General features: G+C 38.2%; 1 protein-coding gene across 1 annotated transcript in view; it reads left to right on the top strand.

The window, feature by feature from the left end:
• Positions 1-27018, top strand: part of ABCA13 (ATP binding cassette subfamily A member 13) — a 211693-nt gene that overhangs the window by 24335 nt on the left and 160340 nt on the right. The window contains exons 8-20 of the mRNA XM_056331501.1: positions 977-1110; positions 2862-3026; positions 4558-4760; positions 5797-5924; positions 9694-9788; positions 10030-10206; positions 10648-10853; positions 12398-12537; positions 14148-14265; positions 16195-16490; positions 17026-20884; positions 22979-23085; positions 26198-26316. Of these exons, the coding sequence (XP_056187476.1) occupies positions 977-1110; positions 2862-3026; positions 4558-4760; positions 5797-5924; positions 9694-9788; positions 10030-10206; positions 10648-10853; positions 12398-12537; positions 14148-14265; positions 16195-16490; positions 17026-20884; positions 22979-23085; positions 26198-26316 (5747 nt within the window). The remainder of the gene's footprint in view (positions 1-976; positions 1111-2861; positions 3027-4557; positions 4761-5796; positions 5925-9693; positions 9789-10029; positions 10207-10647; positions 10854-12397; positions 12538-14147; positions 14266-16194; positions 16491-17025; positions 20885-22978; positions 23086-26197; positions 26317-27018) is intronic.

Raw genomic sequence — 27018 nt, 5'->3', positions numbered from 1 at the left:
CCTAATGTAAAAGCTCTAAGAGTTGACATAAATTGCTGTAGTGCTAACCTATTTCTTTACTGATTTTTTTTTTTAATGTTTTTAGGTTTAGCTTAAAACTTTAAACCTGATTTTTTTAAATGCTAATAACTAAATTTCATCAGAAACTTTGATAAGCAAAGCATGTTGGTCTAATATAGAGAGTTTAGAGTGATCTTTCAGTGGTGAATTTTGGAGAGACTAAATCACTACAAAGGACAATTTCTTCCATTTTATAGAAGTATAGCCTCTTGTTTTGGATATACTTGGTAAGCATTATGGCTGTTTTCCTTCAAGCTTCTTTCTTCTGTTATCGTAAATTCTGCTGAAGGGCTATGTTTCCCCATCTGCTACTTGAGTATGGGAGATGAGTTTAATTGGAGAAAGTAGGCTGGCCCCAGGACAACTCCTCAAGAAAAGGTCAGGAACATGTTTCATTGGCAAACTGTCTGGTGGCACATGATTAGATTCTAGGTGCAGCTGTCTGCTCTGCACGGAAGGTCAGGCTAAGAATTATATGCAGTCTAAATCCCATTTCACCTGTCAAAATGAAGACTGAAGTGGTACAAAGGTGTGTGTTGGAGCCCTTACACAGAAGCTGGACTTGAATTCCCTGGGTCTTCTGGTATTCTCCTGGTGTTCTCCCTCTCAGCAATGATTCATATCCAGCCCATACACACATATTTGCTGTCTACATGCAGAATTAGACACACAGTTCAGAATGCCACCCTGCTGGCAATGGCTCTGCAGGGGAATCTCACCTTTGTTATGACCTTGCCATACTACTATTGCAATCATGGATTTTATCTTAGTGAAATTGGTGTTTAGGTACACAGGTGTTCCCACACCCCAAAAAAACTAGAAACATGGTACTTGTTTCTCACCAAGTATGAATCATCAAGAAACAGAATGAACAAAATGCAGGGGTGATATAAACAGAAGTTTTTCTTTCTTTCAGGTTTTCAGTATAATCTTTCTCTCAGGGATGCCTTGTGGAATCCACATGCTGTGAGAGCAGAACTCAAATCCAGGTTTGGTTTTGATGATCTTCATGTTGAGAAGCTGCTAAGTTATACAGCACAATTAACAAAGGTAAATCACTTGAAAATTTCAGCATCCTCCTTTTATCTTTGTTTTGACTTATATCCTCAAGGGATGTTTTTATGTCTTATGAAAGCTTCAGTTACAGTTTAGATTTGTGAAACAGCTACAAGGCTACAATATTCTGGATTCATTCCCATCAAAATAAATGTATTTAGCTTCAGCTGAAATTTCTGCACATGAAGATCCTGATAGGTCTTGCTGTGTACATTAGTGAATTTATGCTGCTCTGAAGTCACCATTGAGCATGGCAAAGTCTTGAGCTTATTATCCGGTCCTGTAGAGAATTCTGGTGTTTTCTCCGCTAAGTTTTTAAACTAAGTCCTAGATTTGAAGCTGCCTGGATTAATTTGGCAGGTAACATTTTTCATCTGGTATGTTGGACAAAGAATGCTTGTCTCTTCTGTCCATAAATTAAAACACATCAAGAGTTCTTTCTTCTCAGCAGTGCAGTCTTGATATGAATATACTTGACTGATGAATTGTCTCAGTGGAGCTATTCAAATATACCAGTGATGTGTCAAATTTTGAAGGAAATCTCTTTTCTCAGAGAGCGCTTTCTAACCTGTCTTCTAGACGAAAGTGATCTGTTAGGATGATCTGCTTTGAACTGCAGAAAACTTGAAACGTCTTCCACATTTCTACTGAAGTCCACAGTTTTTGAATAGAACATGTTGGTATTTATCTGAAATATGTTTGTTCTTTGACAGCTACAGTCTAAAGTTGTACTCCAGAAAAGCTTGTAATGAAAATAGCTGATTTACACAAAGAGATAAATTATAAAAAAACCCTTGACTCAAAAGTTGAAGCATTTTAATGAAAGATCAGTGATGGCCAGTTTGATCAACTGAACTGAATTTGATTGCAGCCTGGTAGCTATGGTTGGCTATGTAATCCCAGGGAACTCACTTGTTAGCTGTTTAATATCTTGATATTGTGTGCTTGTGTTAAGGCACTGGAGACCATTAAAAGGTATGAAAGGAAATATGAAAGCCTGGACAATACCTGTTCTGAGCACTTCAATTCTGTATGTAGTGTCCCTGCTTGTTTGGTGTTAAAACATCTGCTTAAATTTTCTAGTCACAATTGAAAGGAGTTAAGATGTAAAGGGTCTCAGAAAGATATTAATAGGGAGAATTAAAATATGCTGAATTATTTTTGTATGCTTTAATATTTGTATGATTTGGAATAATAAATTTTTCAACATGGAATTTGGAAGTCGGGGTATGAGGAAAAAAATCTGGTGTTATGGCCACACTGATGAAACCTGCCAACTTCAATTTAAAACTAGTCTGCATGTAATCCTTGGTTGAAATGTATCATTCTACTGAATACTTTTTACATCAGTATTTTTTATACTTGTGAAGTTGCTTTGATATATTTATTCTAGTGTGGGTGCATTGTATCATTGTCAAGTTAGTTCAGCATCAGCATGCAAATGACTATAGAAGTAGCAACACTGGTGCAGACACATGGTGAAAATTCCTTGCATATACAAGCCTCATCATTCTGCCTGCTGTTTGAGCACCCTAATGGGGCCACTGGTATTTTAAACAGACAGCACTCTGCACGTGGAGTTCTTTGAAGAAGCACTCAGAATATAAGGCTGGATTAAATGGGTTTTGTTCTCACCAAAGGAAGCTATGTGATACTTTTTTTTTCACCAGATAAGTAAGTTGATAGCAGAGATAACACTCAACAGCTCTTTTGAGATACTCATTAATTTCTTATGTCCCTGCCAGATTCCCACAGGAGAGACACTGGAGCAGTTTGTGTGCTCTGCTCTATCCACTGTGATAGAAGATGAAGCAAACAAAGAGAATAATGAAGAGGACTGTATTTCTGCATGGCATGAGGCCAAATTGTATCTTGTTCGTGCTGTCAGCAAGCTCAGACTTTATGCACAGGTACACTTTAATAAGTTAATAGATTAAATTCGTAATGTTTGCATGTAGACTGTCAACAGTAACTCAGTTAAAAGATCTGAGTTGTCTATTAAATATTATTGTTGTGATTTTTTTTCATCTTGCTAATAAGACAAAGTAATCCTTTTAAAGAATTGTTACAGTAGAAGTATAATCTATCACCACATGTCCACTTCATCAGATTTTCTCATTAACTCAAATACAGGTTTGAAATCTAATAGGGAATATAGTCAAATATAGTGCATTGCAGAGGCCTGACAGAAGGAAGACCTATTTATTTACTGTCCCCGTCTGAGCCTGAATTTTGGGCAAAACTGAAAGCAGACTACAGGCCTCCACTGATATATTGTATAATTTTTTTATTTTTAATTCCCCTCCACTATCTTTGGCAATAGTGGTTGAAGCATGTTGAAATGATGACAGTAAAACTCCAGCACAGTATCTTAAATTTCTGCTCTGGAAGAAGAGCTTGGCATGCAGTCTCTATGATGACATATGTGTAGTTGCATGGAGAAAAGGATAAACCATTCAGGTGTTTCTGAAGGAAAACACTTTCCTAGCTGCCCTAATGCTGGTGTTTGTTTTTCCACTGAAATATGGTTGGTGAGGGTTTTTTTCCCATTAAAAAAAAAAAAATCAGTTGTGCATTGAGCTTCTCTGGAGATGTTTGTAATATCATCTAAAGAAAGCATGTAAAGCTTATCGTGTATTTCCTCAGAAATGTAGCCTTTGATTTCTATCTTGATAAAGGTTTCACTGATGTATGATGGCTTGAAGTAATAATTTAATGTGATTGCCAAAATGAATGCACTGATTTTATTGTAGCTGTAGGAAAATCCAGTAATAACTTCAGCCATGATTTTAAAACTTTCCACAAGACCTGACACCCTTATAATGGCAACTTGAAGTACTGCTGACCACTGGGAATTCCCTTGGTGAACAGGGTATCTCTTAACAGTAAAAAATGTTAGAACCACTTGGCATTAAAAAAAAATAAAAATGTAATGTTCTTGGAAAGGACAGCAATAGGTTTGGCCAGGCCTCTGTATCCCTTATTCTGGTCTACACAATAGAAGCATACGGGCTCCTTCTCCATCTTTTTGTGTAATGGGACCCCAAAAATGTTGAGGCTGCTGCCTTTCATTATGTTGGTAGTGTAGGCAGAAGTCCTGTAAGGGAAAGCAAGCCAAAGTAATTGACTGTGGAGGAGGTCTGCTTTTGGCTGGTTTCAGTCTTAGGCCATCTTTTTACCATTCCTGGGTCTTTGGGCAAGGACAGCACAGCACAGGACATTAGCTCTCTGTATCATATGGCATGTTATGTTGCAACTTGCAAGTTAGTCCAAAATATTGAAAATCAGCTCTTGTAAGGCCAGTCATTTCAGAGTCTAGACACATTGTTAGGGAGAAATTTTGCTGTCATTTTTTTTTTTTTAAAGACATTAAAATTCTGTATATTGAATAAATAATGATTCTCTAAAAAGGTGCTTTCTGTTTTGCATTCAATCTGCCAGGTATTTGAGCAATGGTTCAGCAGCAGCAGGCTCTCTCAGAAAGTCCTTTTGGAATTTGAAAGAATCATAGCTGACTTAATGTCTCAGTTTCTAGATGATGGGCAAGCCAAGAAACTTTTTTTGGAGATAAATACCCTGATCCAGCAATGGAATGAGAAGTCGGATGCTTACTTTTCTGAAGGATATACTGCATCTCACGATCTGTAAGCTACACTTACCTTTCTGCAAGTTGTCTTACAAAGTTCGGATCAGCTTGTACATTTATTTTTCACATTACCTTTAACTGATTTCTGATTTTTGTCTCTTGTGTTTTTATTTTTCATTCTGTAATTGAAAATTTCTTAGAATTTCAAGTTGCCCATTTGGCTTATCGCTTAATGCAAACGTAAGCAGTTTATATGAAGATATAGCCATACATTCTGCACTTGTTCAGAATGAAGCAGTCTCAATCTCCCTGTACAGTATAGTTATTCTTTTAGCAGTTGGTCACTGATCTAGTAGAAATCTATTTTGTTGCAACTTTGGAAATTACTTCAATTCTCATTTCAGGACAAGTTTGTAAAGATTGACTGTGTTTTAATTTCAGGTATTCTGATTCAAAGCATATGTTTTAAAATAAAATCAAGACAACTGTTCTGGGTGATTTTTGCAAAGTAAAGTGTTTTAAGATCTCTGTTTCCCCATGTATAAAAAAACCAAAAGGACTCATTAAAAATGAACTGGAAGGTTCTACACAGGACTTGAAAGTTGTAGGTACAGGGAGTTAATGTTTGTATGAGTTGGCAGAGCCTCATGAAGTCCGTGGCAGTGCACAGGAACTGATTGATACTTCCCTCTTTCTAACTGCACATCGGATGACTTGCATTGCTTCTGGGAGTTATAATGTTGGTCTCAATTTGGCATTGCTTGTAATGGCTCTACTTGTTCATATCAAAAACTCTCCTTCATTGGAGGAGATATGATCCACACTATACAAATCAACATCTGAGGATAAATCTGAAAGATACAATCCATTATCCACTGTTAAGAGACTGCAGTCAAATTGTTCAATAATTTAGAGTACATTTTGGAATTCAGTTCCTTTTTTTAAAAAGGAAACTACTATACTGCTGTTGTTGTAAGAAACTGCAAAGTAGATGATATAGTGACTGCACAACAAAAAAGCCTCAATTTGTCATCAACTTTACCTTTTTGTTTGTAGTACACGATGTTTCTGTGCTCTATCTCTTTTGATTGCAGAATCATGCATCTGGAGAGAATGCAGTCTGTACTTCATGATGTACCTCAATGGCCTGTTACAAAGAGATTGCTTCTGGTAGATGGAGCTATAAGGAATGTAATAGCGCAGTATTTATACTTCACTGAAGGTAAAGCTGTGCATGGTGGTTATTCATTACTGGCACTCAAATGGCTTCCACGGAATAACATGGGAAATGGATAACATTCCTATCTCAAGGAAGGCATTTGGGCTTTAATACATGTCACGCTTAGATATCTACAGCAGCTTTTAAATTCCTAAAATTTTGCTTCTCGTAGTGACAGTAGAACACGACATAATACCTGTTTTCACTTCTCATATCAGGAAAAAACTATTTCCTTAGGCATGTTATCTGATGTTGTATGATTCTGTGGCTGTTGTTTAAAGATCTAACTCAAGAAAAAGAGCCTGCTTAATAAAAATTAAAATTATCAATGCCTGAGAAGTTTCTCACACCATCAGTCATGCATATGTGAACAAAAAGTCTTAGTTTTAGATTTAGATGCATCTTGACTTTTCTGGCTGGTCATTGCAAGTGAAGCAAAATGTTGAGTTGGACATACGGCTTTTCTGATTGCAAAGTAAGGGTTTAACTGAGGGCTGTGAAGCACAGAGGCAGGTTTCTTTTCTCTCTATGCTTTTGGACACAAAGCTAGTCTGATGGTGAAGGAAGCGGAAGATGCCATTCCTAGAAGACAGGGGACAGTACTGAAGAACTTGGGGCAAGTGGAGGTGTATTTTACAAAGAGCTGGAGAACTGGATCTGTTTTCAGCTGTTTGACTGAACAAGATGAAGTGGCTCCCATAAAGTTCTTGTAAATATGTCGGTTCAGCAATCATGACTTTCAGGTTTGGAATATATTTATAGCATTACATATTGTGCTAGGACTCAGATTGTGTGATGCCAGCACCATTGTACCCAGGAGCTGGTCAGCAAAGCAATCATATTACAAGGTCCACACACATCTAGAATAAAAAAAAAAGGGGGGGACACACACGACACCAGGGGACACGACAAGTTATCTTCCTGTGAAATCTTGTAGTGGAGACCCGCAATATTATAATGTGGGCATATATAGAAAGAACACTTGTATTAGTTGTAATTAGGCGTGTGAAAAACATTTTGGTCTTTTTGGGGACATTGATAGTCTTGAATTACTTTATATGGCTTTACACTAAAGAAGAAAATATATTAAAAGTACAAATTTTGTCCAAGATGCCACTGAAATTGTGCAATTTTGTTCTTGATTTCTAGCTCAGATGTCTTCAGATTGCAAATAAAACCTTCTTGTTTGAAGATCACTGTTGGAAACTGACACAGACTGTGGTGCAAGTTTTGTGTATTTTAGTCCTGTGCATCGTTGCTAGGGGTAAAGATTGTGCGGGTCACATTACAGCATCGGTGATGACAGTAAAGCCCACTTTCCTTGGGTTATGTTGTATGACATATGTATGCTCCTTGCCTTTAATGGCTTTATAGCTGATCACTCTGGGAATTTAGTGAGCAGTTCTCTTGTTGATAGGCAAAAAAATTATAGAATCCAACACAACCTTTAGTTGTATCAGCTAACTGAACTAAACTGTAAATTCTCTTTAGCCTCTAAAAATGAATAAGGACTGAGTGCACAGCAGGGAGCAGATCTCTTGAGAAAACAAGTACTCCTTCAACATAATTTTCCAAAGATGCACTTTTAAGATATTTAATATGAAATTTGATTGTTTATCTTCCATGTTAAGGTCATTGGACCAAAAGGTGTCATTTTTGTCTTGTGGGTTTTGTTTCATAGCCCATGGCTGCACGGAATTGCTACCACTAGTTGTATTATTGAATCCTGATGTACTTGCACCAAAACCTGCAAGACACCCCTGGAACTTCAGGATAGTTTCTGCAGTCTTGTTTTTAGGATGGGTTGATTTTGAAGCCTGCTACACAATTTTGCCTATATACTATTCCTTTCTTCATGGTGGTGGAGTTAGACTGACTTATTACAGCTGGGCATCTTCCCTGCCAGTTTATGTGGTAAAATACTCATATTCACCCACACAAAGGAACATACAGGAACAATGGCAAGTGAGAGATTCCCAAACAGTACCATGTCACAAGGCTGGGTCACTTTTCAGACGGAGGGGTTTACTGTCTAGGGGTATGGGACTCATGGGAAGCATGGAAAGAGTGTTTGGGACTGTACCACACTTAGTATGGGAGGTTTGGAAGAGGAACCAAAGTGGTGGAGTGGAAGTGATCTAGGTGGTTTGAGAGGAACAAGTACAGGAAAATAGAAACAAGGTGATGAAAGGGGCTGCTCACATATAAACAGGCTGCTTGGTTAATATGTTTGCCTGGCCATGCCCTGCACCTGACCACTGCAAGCTGTCCTGCCTTCTTGTTAAAACTTAATTCCTAACTCTTTCCCTGGGTGAGGACTCTATTCTGTGTGTATGTATGTGGGTCTGTGTGAAGCAACTGAGGTCAGACCGTGGGATGTATAGGGGCCCATAGGAACACCTGGAAGAACTGGAGTGAGTGAAATCAAGTGCCAGCAAATGGGGTGGGACCTGTGTGTCTGTGGTGCCAGAAACTAGAGTGAGGGTGGGCATATCAGTATGTGGCTGCTAGTGAATAGCAGGCTGGGCTGGCTGAAGGGTGGGTGAGGTGACCTGGGGGCTGCGGAGGTGTGCACTTCTTTGATAGTGAGGAGTCGTCAGCTATGAGAGGGACCAGGGGGTTTAGGCAAACACCAGAGAGACCATGGGTCTGAGGATTGACTCAGAGATCTGTTTGTGTACCTCATATGTGTGAAGCACCTGAGGGACCAGGACTAGCTGCTAGATGGCCTGTGTATCCGAGAGCAGTTATTGCAGGGATCCACTCTGTGTGTGAGCAAGCTCATCTGTATCAGAAACTGGAGCAGGGCTGCAGCCTCAAGGGCTCGTATGCCCAGGTGCCAACAATGGGGAGGGAGACTGGGATCCAGGGGCAGCTGCTGGGCAGACTGTATATTTGAGCCCAGCTGCTGTGGTGGATCCACACTGTGTGTACACTGTATTCCCTCTAACAGACCACCATGTTGACCAACCAGGGAGGTGAACAGGGTGAAGCTGTTGGTGCTGTTTGTGTGCGTTGGTTCGAGGTGATCTGTGTGGCCAGCCATGTTCATTTACTGTTTATGTGTTAGTTTGTGTGCCTACCTGTCCAGACTTGCTGCTGGTTGGACCTGGGGGCATGGAGCTATTGCAGCCTCACCTCTGTAGGGCTGCTGGGTTTGGCAGCTTCCTAACATGACCTGGTAACATTTCTGTGGTTGCCTTTTTTTTTTTGAGAAGGGGGAGATTAGTTTTGCTTGGGAGCCTGAGGAATTAGTTCTTTCCATATTTCAGAAGAATTTTCTGGCTAAATCAATAGTTATATATGGAAAGAATCCAAGTTTATTTACAGCATTCAATAGCTAGAAGCCCGCACAGGACCTCATTTCCTTTTCCTGAAAATCATGAAAGCTCACTGAAGTAATTGGAGCTATTCTGATATAACTGAAAGGGAATAGCGTCATGCTTTTGCTGGTGTAAGAAGACTGGTCTCTTCTTTCTGCCTTGTCTTGATCAAACTTTCTTAGTGGTGGTGCAGGGGGGAAGTAGTCTTTGCTCCTTAGAAGTGCAGAGTGCAACTGTGTGCATATTTTGTGCAAAATGATGGAGTGCTTTGGGCAGAGTTGACATCTAAACCAAAGTGGAACCTTCGTGCCTCTGTAACTGCTGTATTTTTAAACCATGTCATGCACAATTTTCCTTCCTAGAAGGATGATTCCTAATATACTGTCTCTGAATTACTCTGTAGGTTAAATATTTTCTTTATGTGGGGTGTGTGGGGAAATGTCTTACAGAAGCTTTGCATAGCCTGGAAAAACTGATTCCCTTTGCCCAAAGAGATGGATTCGTTCATCTAGACATCAGAAAGCTCTTTGTGGAGCTAAAACAGGTATGTTGTTATTTAATGTTTGTATATTAATTTGCATAAAGCTGCAAAGGCTTATTTTGAGGCGATAAAAAGTATGTGCTGAATATTTCACTTGCTATTCAGCAGCGTTTTGGTCCAACTTTACTCTGTACTTTTTTGCCTTTTGACATTTCATTGTGAGAATTAACATGGAGAGTGAATAAAATCTGTTCCTTCACACCAAGTTCATTTTTAAAGTGACCGTATATTCATTAAATTTTAGATGTTTATGAGTAATGCTTCCTATATATGCAACGACATGCTTACAATGTTTGAGAAGACCCTGAGACTTCCACAGAGCTCAGACAACATTGACATTTTAGCAATACACATGTGCCCTGGCAATGGCTCAGAGGTGGCTTTCAGGCTAAGTACCCAGGTCCAGTCACTAAAGGAATCTGTAAGTATTTCTGGTTTGGGGTTTTTTGTTGGGTTTTTTTGGTTTTTTTTTTTTCATGTTGAAAGCTTTCAGTGCCTTAATTATATTACTATTACAAAACAAAATAAATTAGCAGGGGTTGTAGCTTACTACTTAGTATTTGCTGTTAATAAGTGGATGGGTAGCAAATAATTATTTAAATAAACTGATTATAATGTGCTTGGCAGCGAGGGACAAGTGGTCCTGCGGAGTTTCTTGAGTAGCTATGACATTCTAGACATGTTAAGTAGCTGTGGCTTCAAAAAAAAAATAATAATTGAGAAGGTTTGAAAGACTGCTTATTTAATCCATTTTATGTTGGTTTTTAATATAATCAATATTACAAATCTAAAAAGCAGGGTCAAAGTCTCAGGTGAGTTTCCCTTTTACTGGTTTCAAATATTGCTTTCTTTCTTGTGAAAGGTCCTGCTTCTGCAAAAAGTAACTCAGGGACAACAGAGCCTGCCAGATTCCATAATGGATGGTTATTTGGGATGGCAAGAAATAGAAGAGAAGCTAACTGAAAATTATGCTTATTACTGTGAAAATAATCAATTGCTGAACACAGAGGCACCATCTGAGGAGGGTGTCCATTTCAGTTCTTGTCAGGAACAGCTGCTCTTTTCACTGTATGTATCTTGTATGCCTTCTAATACATAAGGATCCTGACTAGTACCCTGCTTTTTCTTTTGATTACCACCTAGTGTTAACAATTTTTTATAAGCACAAACAGGAAGGTAGAGGGTGATTTTTTAATTTTTTTTTTAGTAGTAGTGGTATTTGGGAGCATAGGGGTGGAAACAGGCTGAGGATAGGCAGGTATCTAGGATTCTAAAAGTCTATTCTCCCTTTTTATCTTCTCACACCCAAGCATTTTCTGCTACTTTTCAGCCTGCTTCCTGGTACATACCTATACCTCTCTGGTACTGTGCTTCTCAGGATGCTTGGAAACTTGGATCTGGAAGACTCCTGGGAGACACAGGAAAACATTAAAGAGAGGGTAGCTAGGAAGTGCACTAGGAGGGGTATTGCAGCCTCAGATTGCTTTCTGAACACATCAACTGATCACTGTTTCTCTATTTTGCCATCTTTCTATTAAGTTGATTGTAATTTGCAATGACTCAGTAATTCTACTGATTTCAAGCTTTAATAATGTTAAATCAGAGTATATTAGAGACAAATTCCTTTATTGATAAAGTGCTTTAAAATAGGATAGGATTTTGTTATTCTTGCTTGGCAATGTAAAGCATGAGCATAATGCGTTTAATTGAAATTGCATTTATGCTGGACAGATGTCCTAGGTCACAATTTAAGCATGTGTAGAAGATAACTACATTACTTAGGTGTATGAGAAACTTAGGTGTATGGACAGAAGCATTGGCTATTAAAGCAGTAAAACTATTAGGTCTAAGCATTCAAGAATCTGTCAGAAATTACACAAGCTGCGTTGGCAGTAGGGATTAAATCCACAGATATTAATAACATTTTGAACATTAGAAAATTTATGTCATTTTTCCTGGCCCTTTTGCTGTTGGTCTATGGTTGATTGCCTTCCCTCCCTTGGTGTATGTAAATGGTTATGAAATAACCAGGAGGACTAGTTTAACATCTCCTCCTTTTTGAGCATCAAAAAACCTGATAGAACTCAAATGCCCTTAGGAATAGAGGCTTGTGTTTAGGTAACATTGGAGAGCAAGAAAAGCTCAGTGCTGTGTTTATATGAGGTGTTTTGTTGTTTTTTTGTTTGATTTTTTTTTTTCAGGGAGAAAGCAATCGTTTTCTTTAATGCAGAGGTGTATTTCAGGACAAGAGAAAGCATTTCTCAGTAATTTTTTTCAATTTCAAAATGCTACTTTTTGAATCAGAGCATTTTTTTGGAAGTTTCTTAAAAGGCTTTTTAGATTTATCTTTTTTTAATGTTCACAGACCTGTGTAGTAAAGTCTAGTTATGCTTACAGTGATGTAATAACTATGCCACTGTTTCTTTAGCAAAGGACTCTGCAATTAGCCTGCCTGCCTCAGTTCTTCTGTATATCAATGGCACTCTAAGCATAAATTAGCAATAGAATTTAGCTAAAGATTTACAGAGAAACTGCATGTGTTCACAAGGTAATTTACTTCGAAAGAAATCACTGGTTTAACCATGGTAACCTTGTTTTCTGTGTCATTTCAGAATTAATAGTACACTTGAAGAAATTTTGTTTGCTTTTGAGAGAAACCCATACTGGAAGGATTTAACAACTTTTGTCAGTTGGACATGCAAGGTAGCTCAATACATGAATGAGGAAGCAGGCTCCACAGAAGGTCAGTCAGGTGAGGAAAGAACTACTGTACAGCACAGGCTATGGTTCCCTGTCTGTTTTAGAGTATGGATTTCCTCAGAAAGGGAAATGGTGATGTTTTTTACATCTGTAAGCCTGTTTCAGCCTTAGGATTCATCAGATGACTGAATCATTAGCAAGGAAAATTTCTAATATACAGAGCCTGTCTCCGGTAAATAGCTGTGATTTTAGTGCCAGCTGGAAAATTTTTTGATTGTCCATTTCTATTGGGAAAATTCCAACTGGTTGAACCAGGTTGGGGTATCTACTTTTGCAGTAGTATTCTGTCAGGAAAGCTTCTTAAGTCCAGGATATAAATGGGACACCAGACTAGCTGGTCATCCAGTAAAGTATTTCTAGGCTTGCTTCATATTAGACAAGGACTTCATGCTTGATTTCCTTCATGCCAGTTGTCCTGTGATATTCTAGATGTCCTGACGCATCTGCTGTTAACTTTCTTGTTTTATATATATATGTATATATATACATATATACAGTAGTTTTTCATTATTTGGGGAAAACTTTGAAATACCAGCTTTATGCTGAGGAATGGGAGATCTTGCATTTCAGAGTTCTTGCTCATTAAATATTTGTGTTACTCTTCTCAACGTTTCAGTGGAGCTAAGAAGCAGGGCTTCTTATCCAAATAACTCTATGCGGCTTATCCAAATAACTCTAAAAAATTACCTCACCCAATATCACCTATGTGTTTCCTTTAAGTATTCTCACCATGTTCCCAATTCTTACATTTTTTGGTCACTTATTTTCCCAACTTATGAAGGATTTAGGTTACTGATTTTTGTTTTAAGCTAATTCTTGGGATTTCAAAAAGATCTCGTTCTTGCTAAAGATCTCTTTTTCTGAACATACTTCCCCCCCACTCTCCGGCGCGTTTTGTCTGTAGAGCTAATGAGAAATATGCTGATTACCTGTTCAGTAAGTGGGCAGCTATGGAATGTATGCAAAATTAAGCAGTATTTTTAAAAATTGAATAACTGTGCTAGTGAAATGAACTGTTCAAATGTGAATTGCTTGTGCTTGTTTTATAATCTATTACAGTTCCAGATATTTCAGTTATCTGGTTAGTGATAGCAAATTTCACAGAACTGTTTTCTCTTTACTGAAATTCCAAGGAAAAAGAAATATTAAAGTTCATTTCAGTGCTGAGTATAGCACTAAGTGTGTTCTGGTATAATAAAACTAATCTTATTTGAACTAGTTCTGCAGTTCATATAACTTCTATCAAGATATTTGCTATATTTCCTTTTTTTTCTATAATAATTGTTTTTGAATTTTTCTGTAAGGAATTCTGTAAGGAAAATACAGGTGTGCCTTATGTAGAGCTGATGTTTATTGCTTCTGCATTTCATTCCTTTAAATCATTCAGTGGAAGTAACATCTAACACTTTAATAAAAACTGCATATTTACTTATTTTAAAATATAAATAATGTATTTCTTTTTCTGTACACATTCAAGTCCTACTGAATTTGGTAGGACTTAATCAGGTTGTTTCAGTGGGAGTTGATCAAGTTGTTCTTAGATGTGTTCATAAAAACATTTTTAATCTGTCTCTTGATACTGAAGTGTTATTTTTTCTGCAGATGGACTAGAAGCATCTTTATGTTCTAGACAAAAGCTCAGTTTGGAGACCATGCTAGGTCATTATTTAGCATTCCTGAAAGACTTACCAGATCATTCCTCATTTATTTCCTGGGCACGGTAAGGTTGAACTAGTCTGTGTAGGTTTTTTTGTTTAACCATTTTCCAGAAATCCTTTATTCCACCTTCACTTTGGACTTTTTGAATTCTGGAACATTATTACCCTGCTTCTTTTCACCGATTGCCTGGTGTTTTTTAGTATTACTGGGAAATTTAATCCTGAAAAAAAGTTATGTCTTTATGGCTGTCATTCAAAAGCATTAAAAAAAGACATCTCTATCTCTGGTTATCAGAAGTAACAAAAGTAGTGGACTCCTGACAGTTCCAGTGTATTGTTACAAGGGCTTCTTGTCACTAAGTTACTTGCATTATATATAGCCCTGCTAATGTCTAGATTAACAGTGAAACAGAAGCCACTTACAACTCTGTTTAAAAAAAAAAGAAGAAAAAATATCCATCATGGAACAACTTCAGACTAATTGTTGAGTGCTGCCTCTTCTGTTAAGTGCTATTAACTATTTACTATGCTATGCTGGTGATCACAGCTGTTAATAGATAAGAATACTTTATAAATGCTATTTCTGGACTTTGAGCTTTATTTTTCATTGTGCTGCTATTTAGGCCTTTGCTAAATTAATCCCTTGTTTAACGTGTCAAATGGAAATAACCACTGGCAATGCAGTGAAAGACGAAGAATCAAAAGTTTATAAATGGCACAATTCGTGTATTTCCTCCACTGTTAGGCAGGTCACATCCTGCTTTTCCTTCAAGCAGAACTTGACAGAACTTTAGTAGCTTGATTAAAATGGTCTCTAGAGGCAAAGAACTCCTGGTCTGAGTTTTCAAAATCTTAGATATTCTTGATATCTACAGTAAAAACAAAATGGAAGTTAAGGAGTAGAACACAAATTGATATCTGGCATATTCAATCATTTTTCTGGTCTTTCCCAGCTATGTTATAAAGATCAGTGCAGGCACATTTGCTGGGGCAAGGATTTGGATTTGGTCTTGAATGCTGTTTCTAGAGTATGCACTATTTACTCTACACAGTACTACTAACAAAATCACCTGACTCTTTTGGGCTTTCTTTGGTATACATGCAGAGATATTTCTGTGACTTGAATGAATCTAGGAAAGAGCTTCTATGTGGGGAATGCTTTTGTTTTTCAATGGTTTCTCTCCTGTAGAAGCCATTACAGTAACTGACACAGAAATTGCCTCATAAAGCTTTCCAATGGTGTGTGGTGTTCTGTATTTGAATTATTAAAAGAAAACATGTTTAAGGAGAAGGTATTCTCGACTTGAGACCTTTGGAGTGCTACTTTTCTCATGCACCTGAATCTTGACCAGCCTTAGAGAGCTAGTAAAATTTTTTATTTCTTTGATAAATAGTATTGACACAGTGGAAACATCAGTGGGAACATTCAAATTTTCACTGTGATTTCATGTTTTGGTGTTTTTCTAGATATTAAAATAGCAGTGCTCAGCTATGAGTAGCTTAGCTGGAATGTTTTGGCTTTCAATAGCTACGATAAAACAAACAAACAAAATCTTCAGAATTCATGGAAAAGTAGAGGTTTTGATTGATTTTATTGATAAAATAATTAGTCTGTGGAGCATAAAGACTTTGCTTTTTTCAGCAGCTGAAAATGTAACATACTTAAAGGTGTTTGACTCTTTGTGGCTTACAAGCTTGATAATAATTACTGATAAATGCACACTTCTTTAACCCAGGTGCCTATATTCTGGTTTTGTATTGAATGTGGCTGTGACTTTTCAGTGAGTTTGTTCACATTTTTGAAAAAAAAAGTTGATTGTGATTTGTGCTATTTCAGGTGATTAATTTGTAACTGCCATTTAAATGATATTTAAACATTTTTAAAGTAAATATAACTATATTCTAAAATTATAATTATACATATATATTTAAACAATTCTTGTCTGCCTGCTAGGTAACTAACAAGAAAAAACTCGTGCTTAATTTTTCAGGATTTTGACATCTTTCAAAGAATTTTTGAAGAGAGAAGAGAACTTAAGTAGTTCTGGTGAAAAGGTAATGGATCATCATTTTAATTTTGTAGAAGTCATAGAAGAAATCATGCTTGATTTCTCAACTGCTTCAAACCAATCTCTAATTGAAAATGTCCTGAATAATACAATCATATGGATGAAAAATTTTGCTGAGGGGAAGGAATCTGCCACCAATTCTCACTTGCAGTTTCTGAACTCCCGAATGAGCTACAAAGAGATTTCCACCCTCTTCAGAGGCACTGGACAAAAGAGATGACAGAAGTTTTCTGGCATATAGGGAAAATTGTATTCTATGAACTTGATTCTAGGCTTTCTCATTTGAGTCAAGTGGAAGAGGAGGAGGTGTTGGAGACTTTATCTAGAATTATATTTTCCATTACAGAAAATAAAATCCACCACAGAAGCATGCTATTGCTCCAACATATCCTGACTGATTGGCCAGAGTTAAATGTTTCTGCTTTGAACCATCTAAAACACTTAAGTGAAAACTTCCTAAGGAAAATCTATGAGATTGGATCATTGACTGATGATCACGTCAATATGTTTTTAAGAACAATCCATGGGGGGAGTAATGCTTCCTCTTTATTACTCTCAAATGAAACTTTTATATATAAAGTAAATACATTAGAAGAAATTGTGCATGATTTCTTCAAGAACATAAAAAAATTAAACAGTACTAGTGCGGCCATCATTTGTTCAAATACTTTCTCTCTGTATCAGAATGACGATTTGGTCTTAAATATTGAGAGCAACAGCACTCTGTTAACATTTCTCTATGAGACTTCAAAGATATTTCATCTTTTCAAGTATGGTGTGATTTCCAAGATAGGGATCAAGTTTTTGATTTTCTGTCTGGAACTTTTGATCTTCTCTGGAACTTCACCAGTAAGTCCCTCTGTGAAAAGTTACTAATCATTTACAACTACACCGAGTTTCAGGCCCAGTCTCTTGCACATAAAGGAAAAAAAGAGATGCAAATTGTCTATAACACTCTGAGCAGCCTTAAAAATTTGTTTATAGATGAAGAGCTCCAAACAGCTGCCTTTTGTTATTTGGAACAGTTTCTTGATATCTTCCCAGAATGCCTGATAAATAATGGGTGCATTGATTTTTATCTATCAAACATTACTTCTGTAGATCAATCAGCAGAAGTTGACAACTTATTTCTGCTTCCATTGGATGGTGTTCTGTCTAATGCAACAAACATGGGAGATAAGGTAAGTGTGCCTTCTGCTTTGCACTGCACTTTTACATGGCTTCAAACCTGGACAGACATTTTTGAAGAAGCATCCAAAATCTTAAATTTGAATTCAAGCTTTTTTGTCTCTCTAAGAAATGATTTGACATATCTCTCTGAAAGTCTTGTAAATGCAACCCATGATGAACTCTGCAATAACACAGCTATGGCTATTGTTGAAGCTACAACAGCAGCAATGAAGCTATTAAAAATTATATTTGAAGGAGGTGGTGATGTAAATGACTGGAAAGATTTTGAAGCTTTCCTTAATCTTCAAAGTCTATTTAACAATGCAGTTGGTGTCACAAGCTCACTTAAAGGTAACAGTTTAGAAAGTGTTTTAGAAATTATAACAGTTGTGATAACTGAATTACAGAAATCTATACTGAAAATTGTTAATGGAGAGTTTTTGAACTCTCAACTTGGCACTTTCATCTCAGGAGGATCCGAGGAAGAGTATAGGGGTGCTGATGTATTTTCCATTGGAAATTCCCTTTCTAATATTCTCAAACTCTCTGAAGAGGAACTTGGAATTATTCTCACTGAGATAAAAGACACATCTGATTTCTTTAGAAGTGTTACTCAAGGCAAATATATGGTTTGTATCAACATGTTCCAGGATATTACCAAATTAATTTTGGACAATACTCTGAAAGATGTAAGCCATTTGCAAACAAATTTTTCATCTTATTTTAATTCCCTTCTAAACTTTTATGATACAGTGGATGAAGGAGAGGATTGTAACAGGTGGCTACGTGGATTAAGTAACCTCAGTCAAAACCACAACTCGCCTTCCCACCTTGAAAGTGCAAAAAATATTTTATTTCTACTGAAATCTCTGGGAAACATTGAGACAGATACTAAGCTAATGAACATGATGGACTTTGTTAATTTTATTTTAAATTTGATATTCCCTGAATGTTCCCTAACTGGTTCTGATATGATTTGTGTAAATGTTTATTTCAATATTATAGCAAAAACTTTAAAGTTTATTCTCCCTGAATTTTATGTAAAAGATGACATTCGTGTGCCTAAATTTATTTTTAAACTTTTAAATAACTCTGGAGGGCAAATACAAATGGGTGTCAAAGATTTAGTGGGGCACTCGCGGTACATGTTAAATAAGACCCATTTTAGTCAGTCAACCCATGGATTTAACAGGACTTCAAGGATGTTCCTTAATCCTTTTCACCATCTTCAACTTTCATCAGTAGAACTTTTGGCAGAAATTCAAACTCTTCTGAAAAGTAAAACTTTTGAAAACCAAGAAAACAGCTCCTCTCGTGTGGATATTGCGTTTGAACCTTTCTTGCATGAGAAAAATACCAGTTTGTTGGAGTTCTTTCAGTATGTGATTAATGAACTTGACTCAAACTTGCAGGGTGAACACAACACATTTCTCCAGAACCTGATGGAAACAGTAGCTCTAAATATTGAACTGGTAAGGAAGGCACTCGAAATTTTCAGTTCTTCTAGTTTTACTGGCTCTCCATTAAGAGTTGATAAAGAGTTTTTAAAGCATGTGGTAGCCTTGGTGCAAAATATGAGGGACATGGATGCTGAGTTCTTGATAAGTCAATTCAAACAAGTCCAGAGGAGCCTAGACAATGTCTTTAAAAATATCAAACCTTTGTATATTGAGAATTCTGAGTTAGGAATGTTAACTGACTGGTGGGATGCATTTGAGAACAATTCATGTAATTGGAACCTCACTGGCTTATGGCAAATAACACGACTCTTTGGACAAGATGAGCTCTACGATGTAGAAGAGATGTTTCATCTTCTTCTCAGTGTCATCAGCCTTACAGAGAGATTAGCTCATGGAAACGTTACAGAAGCACTAGCTGAAGTATATGCTTTCATACTGACTCAGGAAGCAAGAATGCCAATGTTTACTAAAGAGGAGTTCTCAAATCAAGTAGAAAGTCTTCTAATATTACTTGAGACACTGACAGATATGTCTGATGAACCTGCAGAGGCCTCAGTCTGTTTTTCTGCAGCGTTCTGCTGGAGTCTCACAACAGCAACACCTCAGATGGAACCTTGTGACTTTGTGCATAGCAATTCTACTCTTGGTTACAATGCAGTCATTCAAGTCATTAAGGAGCTGAAACTCATCACACTGGAGGACAGCTCCTCATGCACTGTGGAAGACTTTCAAATGGATATCACTCGCAATCTGACTTGCTTTTTTCATCAGATCAAAGAATGGAACTCTATTCTTTTGAAGTTTTCTGAGCTCACTCGTGTAAATAGCTCAGTTCTCAAAGAGCTGCTAGATTTTTGGAACGAGCTATCCTTCTATGCTGTGCCACTGCAAATGAATTATACATACTCAGTCAATTGTTCCTCTGCACCAAAGAGACAAATGGTTTTACAAATTGTAGAAACACTGGGCAGTATGCCAGTGGCAGAAATGGAGATGGCCAAAGTTGTTCTTGAACAGCTGGGTGGTCTTTATGGTGGTCTAAGTTGGACCACGTCAAGAACATCAGTTATAAAGGCTGTGCTTGCTAATATTAAGAATATGACTAGTGAAATTTCTGGACTCCTGCATACAGAAGCTGTCCTTTCTTTTCTTTCTGTAATTCAGCCTTTAATGACGCTGTCTCCTGATGGAAACCAGACATACTCAATGCTTATGGTAATATCAGCTTTAAATGGAAATAGTAATATTTCTGGTAACTTTGAGAACTTCTGGTTTCCTGTAGTTACAAGCATAGAAGATTTATTGGTGGATTTTAATGTTAAACATTTACTTGAAATGATAGACAAAGAGTTTCAGTTACTAAGGTTAGCCACTGGATGGTCCTCTTCGATGACTCTTGATGTTTTAATACAGCAGTTTAATACATCATCTGTAGATGTTATGTTAAGAAATTTTGAAGACATACAAGAGAATGTGAACAGCTTTCTATGTGAGTGTAACAATAAAAATTATTCTGAAATAATGCATGCTCTAATTCTCCTTATGGCTAATGAAAATTCATCAAATGACCTACTGCTGGTTGTTGAAGACATTATTGACTTTCTGGAACTATTCCAAAATATGTCTAAGGAAGGTTACACTGATATATTATTTGCTGATGGTCATCTTAACAGAGAAAAATTGAAGAATGCTCATACAGCTAATTCAGTTTTGTTAAACGGTCTCCTTCATATAATTGATGATCTTGCTGTTATAGAAGAAGCTCTGCATACAAACAACACTGAGCTTCAGATGGTTGACTTCATTGATTCAATTTTTGATAATGCACATCATAAAGAAGTTTCTACTCAGTCCCAAAACAGAACTCTGGAGATAATGCAAGAGGTCTTGCAAATGATATTTCAGTCTACCACAGAACATGACAGGAACAAACTAACGTTCTTATTAAAGGATTTGCATAAGGATATAATGGCAGAATTGAGGTGAGTGTTTTCTATGTAGTCATTTTGACAGTGTGCTAACAATGACAGAAGGTCTTTTTGTGAACATCTCAATCAAAACTTTTATTGAGTTACTGTTTCATTTCAGATTTGTTCCTTTGAGTAAAACAATCTTTTATGTCAACTTCTATTGTTCAGACCAGCCATATTTGGTATCACACTATATTGTGTGAAACAGATTATTGATGTGTTTAATCATCTGTATTGATACTTGAGGTACTTTCTGTGGAATTATTATAGAACAAAACATTTGAAGATAGTAGTGTTTTAAAATCTTTGCAGGTCTGAACACTGAACCCACAGTTATTGGTGGATAACAGCCATTTGGCTATGGAGCTAAATATTGGGAAATAGGAATGCTTGGGACTAATGTTTTGTGGTGGGGTTTGATTTTCCCTTCCCCCCTTCCCCCCTTCTTCCCCCCTTCTTCCCCCCTTCTTCCCCCCTTCTTCCCCCCTTCTTCCCCCCTTCTTCCCCCCTTCTTCCCCCCTTCTTCCCCCCTTCTTCCCCCCTTCTTCCCCCCTTCTTCCCCCCTTCTTCCCCCCTTCTTCCCCCCTTCTTCCCCCTTCTTCCCCCTTCTTCCCCCTTCTTCCCCCCTTCTTCCCCCCTTCTTCCCCCCTTCTTCCCCCCTTCTTCCCCCCTTCTTCCCCCCTTCTTCCCCCTTCTTCCCCCTTCTTCCCCCCTTCTTCCCCCCTTCTTCCCCCCTTCTTCCCCCCTTCTTCCCCCTTCTTCCCCCTTCTTCCCCCTTCTTCCCCCCTTCTTCCCCCCTTCTTCCCCCCTTCTTCCCCCCTTCTTCCCCCTTCTTCCCCCCTTCTTCCCCCCTTCTTCCCCCCTTCTTCCCCCCTTCTTCCCCCCTTCTTCCCCCCTTCTTCCCCCCTTCTTCCCCCCTTCTTCCCCCCTTCTTCCCCCCTTCTTCCCCCCTTCTTCCCCCCTTCTTCCCCCCTTCTTCCCCCCTTCTTCCCCCCTTCTTCCCCACTTCTTCCCCCCTTCTTCCCCCCTTCTTCCCCCCTTCTTCCCCCCTTCTTCCCCCCTTCTTCCCCCCTTCTTCCCCCCTTCTTCCCCCCTTCTTCCCCCCTTCTTCCCCCCTTCTTCCCCCCTTCTTCCCCCCTTCTTCCCCCCTTCCCCCCTTTTCTATGCCCAAATGTAGATATCCTATATTTGAAATTTCTTCAACTTAAATTTGCTGATGACTTCTGCAAACAAGATGACCTTTTTGGGCTATGGTTATAGTGGTGTTCAGTTTAACAAATACAGTTCCTGAAGGAATCTTGAGACGAAGATCACTTTTGTCAGATTATTTAGATCAAATGTTATTCAGCAGCAGAGGAAAATGTTTACTTACAACTTATTTAATAGAAGTACTGCTAGTATGGAGTTACTGCATTTAAATAATACTCACTGAATGGATCCCACAAGATGATTGCTCCAAACAGCTCTAGGGTGCCTTGCTGGTGGAGCTACTGATCCAAGTGACATAGACTACTGAAAAATGTCATACTGAATTCGATGTGTTATGTGGTATTTAGACTTTTATGACTAATTTTATGCAAATATGTGACATGTGTGGTCAGCAGGGCCAGGTATTAACCAAATTTGTTGAGAAATCAAAAAACAATTACTAGAAAAGTGGTTTATTTTCTCTAAATGCTGTTTGTCAGAGATTTTGAGTACTCTGCACTTTGCCATCAAATCAGTATATGCTGTGCGCTTTCAGTATTTCTGAAGCCATCATGAATTTGCTTATTTTGCGAAGGTACTTTCTAGTACTCTTAAGCTTCTAAGAAAGCTGATGACTTGCTACCTTGAGGGAAAACTGTTGGGTTTTTTGTTTGTTTGTTTTTTTGGTTTGGTTTTGGGTTTTTTGTTTGTTTGTTTGTTCTTTGTTTTATTGTTTGTTTTGTTTTGTTTTTACACCGAAGAATTGTGTTAGGATTTTAAAACACTTCAGACAAATGTAATAATACTGAAATCCTTATATGGTCCACTGAAGATTGCAATTGTACATAGTCAGTTGTTGAAAAATTTCTGTGGTACCCTTGTTTTGAAAATAATACCTTATTATTAATCTTTCTACAGAGCATCTAAAATCTGCAAGATTCTTCATAAACATTTACACCCTGCTACTGTCCTACTATTGCAGAAATTGCAGTTTACCATTTTGAATGTGCTTAAAATCTTTTCAGGTTGGTTACTACAGTAGTGACTGTATGGTGATACATGTTAGTACTGTAATCTTAAGGCTTTACTCTAAGCAAACTTTTGTAAAAATAAGTTAATTTGGGTGATGCCATGCAAGGCAAGTATACCGATGCCTGGAAATTAAACCAACAGAGGCACAGGAAAAAATTTGATGCAGATCACATAAAGGGATGATTTCTTTCTGGAGTGGTCATGTTGATTCTCAGTTTTAGTCATGTGTTCTTCCCCTTCCTCCTGGGCTTACTGATACACGAGGACTTCTTTTTTTTTGCTTTGACTCACAAACCCAGCAGAATATTGTATACACATTTGGGTTTTGTCTTACCTTTTTTACTGGATATTTTTCTGCCAGGCTAGTGAACTAAGTCAAATAACAGTTTTTTGACTGTAAGGCAACATATAGCTGACAAAAAGGAAAAATGTGACAAATATATGTAGGAAATGGCACCTCTCTCTTCTGGCTGTGTTAAGCCAGTGGGTTGGCTGACTGTAGCTGAATAACTTCACATTCAACAAACTGTTCAAATTTTAAAGTGTTTGGCTTGTTTGATTCCTTGGACATAGGCCCTCAAGATAAGCATCAGGCTTTGTATTGACCTAAGGGTGTAATTTAATATGTTTTCTTTGGGGAAACCAACACCTTTGCTTTTCAAGCTATATATTTTAACACAACTATGCCCAGCATTGTTTGCAAAGAACAATTAGGAGGCATTAACTTCTTGTTCTAGAGCAAGGGATGATACCAGTAATGTCTTATGCCAACTTAATTTCCAAACAAAACATAAAATGCAATTACAATCCAATTCTATGTTCTCCACCCTCCCGTGACTTATGGCAGTTCCCAAAGAGTAAAAAAAATAGCAATGAAGAGCTCACAATGTGATAATGAAAATGTGTGCCAGGTGCCTTGGATCTGTCTTTGACCTCCTGAAGAACAGTTTAGTCATTGAGAGAACTGAGATTAAGGAACTAAATTTTTGTCATTCTTATTTCGATACTCTGGTCACAGGGATGTTACAGAATCACAGGATGGTCAGGGTCGGAAGGGACCTCTGGAGATCATCTAGTCCAACCCCCTGCTAAAGCAGGCTTTCCTAGAGCAGGCTACACAGGGTCACGTCCAGGTGGGTTTTGAATGTCTCCAGAGGAGACTCCACAGCCTCTCTGAGCAGCCTGTTCCAGCACTCTCTCACCCTCAAAGTAAAGAAGTTTTTCCTCACATTGAGATGGAAATCCCTGTGTTGCATTTTGTGCCCATTGCCCCTTGTCCTGTTGCTGGGCACCACTGAAAAAAGCCTGGCCCCATCCTCTTGGCACACAGCTTTCAGATATTTGTTTGCATGGATAAGAACCTCTCTCAGTCTTCTGTTCTCCAGGATAAACAGTCCCAGCTCTCTCAGACTCTCCTCATAAGGGTGGTGCTCCAGCCCCCTCATCATATTTGTAGCCCTTGCCTGGACTCTCTCCAGTAGTTCCCAGTCTCTCTTGAACTGGGGAGCCCAGCACTGGACACAGCACTCCAGATGTGCCCTTACCAGGGCAGAGCAGAGGGGCAGGATCACCTCCCTCGACCTGCTGGCCATGCTTCTCCTAATACCCCCCAGGAACCCATTGGTCTTCTTGGCCACCAGGGCACACTGCTGGCTCATGGGCAACTTGCTGTCCACCAGCACTTCCAGGTCCTTCTCTGCAGAGCTGTCTTCCAGCAGGTCAACCTCCAGCTTGTACTGGTGCATGGGGTTGTTCCTCCCCAGGTGCAGGATCCTACACTTGCTTTTGCTGAACTTCATTAGGTTCCTCTCTGCCGAGCTCTCCAGCCTGTCCAAGTTTCTCTGAATGGCAGTGCAGCCTTCTGGTGAATCAGCCACTCATCCTGTTTTTGTAATATCCACAAACTTGCTGAGGGTACGCTCTGTCCATTCACCCAGGTCATTGATGGATAAGTTGAACAGGACTAGACCCAGTACTGACCGTGGGGGAGCAGCGCCAGCTACAGGCCTCCAACTAGGCTCTGCACCATTGACCACAACCCTCTGAGCTCTGCCATTCAGTCAGGTCTCAATCCACCTCCACTGATCTAACCCACACTTCCTCAGCTTACCTATGAGGATGTTGTGGGAGACAGTGTCAGAAGTCTTGTTGAAGTCAAGGTAGACAACATCCACTGCTCTCCCCTCATATAACCAGCCAGTCATTCCATCACAGAAAGCTATGAGATTAGTCAAGCGTAACAAAACGTTTCATTTGATACAGAAAGCAATAAATTTGATACAGAAAAGCTAATGAGAAAAGATGAAAACTGCTTGACTTGGTTTGCATTACTAAGTTGCATTGTATTACTTCTGTGAGCAAGATGTTTTAGAAGCAGTGGTAAATGTTTATTATTCTTTCTTCTTGACTTCTGAACCAAACATAAGGAAAAAAAAACATAGGGGAAAAATACCTAACTTCATCCTTCCATAAACCATAATTCAACTGTCAAGGTAAACTCTTTCCCTGCTACTCAATGTACAAACCCACTACAGGTAGGGGAATGGAGTTTTTTTCCAGGGACCTGGGGGCTTCAAGCTTGGGTAAAAACTTCCTCCATGGATGGTCAGGTGATAAATATCTCTTATATGGATTCTTTATCCCTAGATACACAAAATGTCTATGTAATGCTCTTTCCCTCCCCTTACACTTAGGGTTTGAAAGTTGTTACTGGAATTTTAGTAACATCCTGTTGTCTTCACAGGAAAATAAAATCAGGGGTGCCTGCCCGAGGAGGAGGTAGATGTGGTTAACATGCAGAGCTTCCCAGAGTTATGCTTGCACACAAAAAACAAAAAAGAAGATTTCTTTTATGGTCCTATAGTAGATATTGCTGTTCTTATTATTAATCAGGCACAACGGGGAAGAGTAATGGAAACAAACTAGCCCTTCTTGCCCTCTGCAATGATAAATAAATTTAGCCAGAAATATTTCTCATTGCCTTAACACATCATATTTTCTTTGTTTTTAAAAACTTTTGTTTCTTATTATTTGGTTAATTTTAATCTGATTACAGTAATTTATTTGTTTCTTTAACTGATTAAGTCTGGATATTTTCTCTTACAGAAGAACCAGTTGTCATTGGCAACCTGTTCTGTGTTGTTAGAAAGTGTAAAGATGGAATAACGAGTCACTTACTCCTCTCTGTCATTGAAGGAATCACTCTGGTTCAAGATCATTATCAGGTTTGAGCGGTTTCCACACCTACAAGTGTTTTTTACAACACGCGTTAAACTTTGGAAACTAATGGAAATTTCTTCTTTTTTTTCCTACTTTCTGAATGATGAGTCCCCACTGTGCCTATACAAAGCTGAGATAGCTCTGATACTTTTGATAGCAATACCTGGAAATAATTTCTTAAGTAAACATTGGTAAGCTTTGAAACCTGTAAATATAACTGGAATAACTAGCCACCCGATACAAAACAGTAGCCCATTTTTAATTCCTTTAGATTTTGTGATACTGCTAATTTCATGAATCAGAGTACATTTATACTTCTAAATCTGCACAGGAACAGCTGTGTAATCAAGCTAGATACAAATAAACTTCTTGGTCAGAGTAATTCAAACTAAAACAGGAATGGTGGTTACCAGTTGGGTTCAGTCTTTCTTTAACAGTGCATGAAATTACCAGCAGGAGAGAGTAACATTTGACATTTACAGACTCATCCAGAGTTGGAAGCAGGCCTCTGGATAGCACACACATGTGCATAGAGACAAAACACTAAACTCATGCTTCTAGTATAGAGTTTCCCCCCTCTTTATGAAATAGCTCTGCTAGTTTGTCTACCTGGACTTTTGCTGATATGAACAGCAATGTTTTAAGGTAAACAGACGCCAGAGGCATCATTCATATTTCAAAGTAGACTTTTACAGAACAAATGCATT

This window comes from Falco biarmicus, chromosome 3 (genome assembly GCF_023638135.1).
Source record: "Falco biarmicus isolate bFalBia1 chromosome 3, bFalBia1.pri, whole genome shotgun sequence".
Lineage (NCBI taxonomy): Eukaryota > Metazoa > Chordata > Aves > Falconiformes > Falconidae > Falco > Falco biarmicus.
The sequence above is the reverse complement of the archived record's forward strand: the minus strand, read 5'-3'. Positions and strand labels throughout refer to the sequence as shown.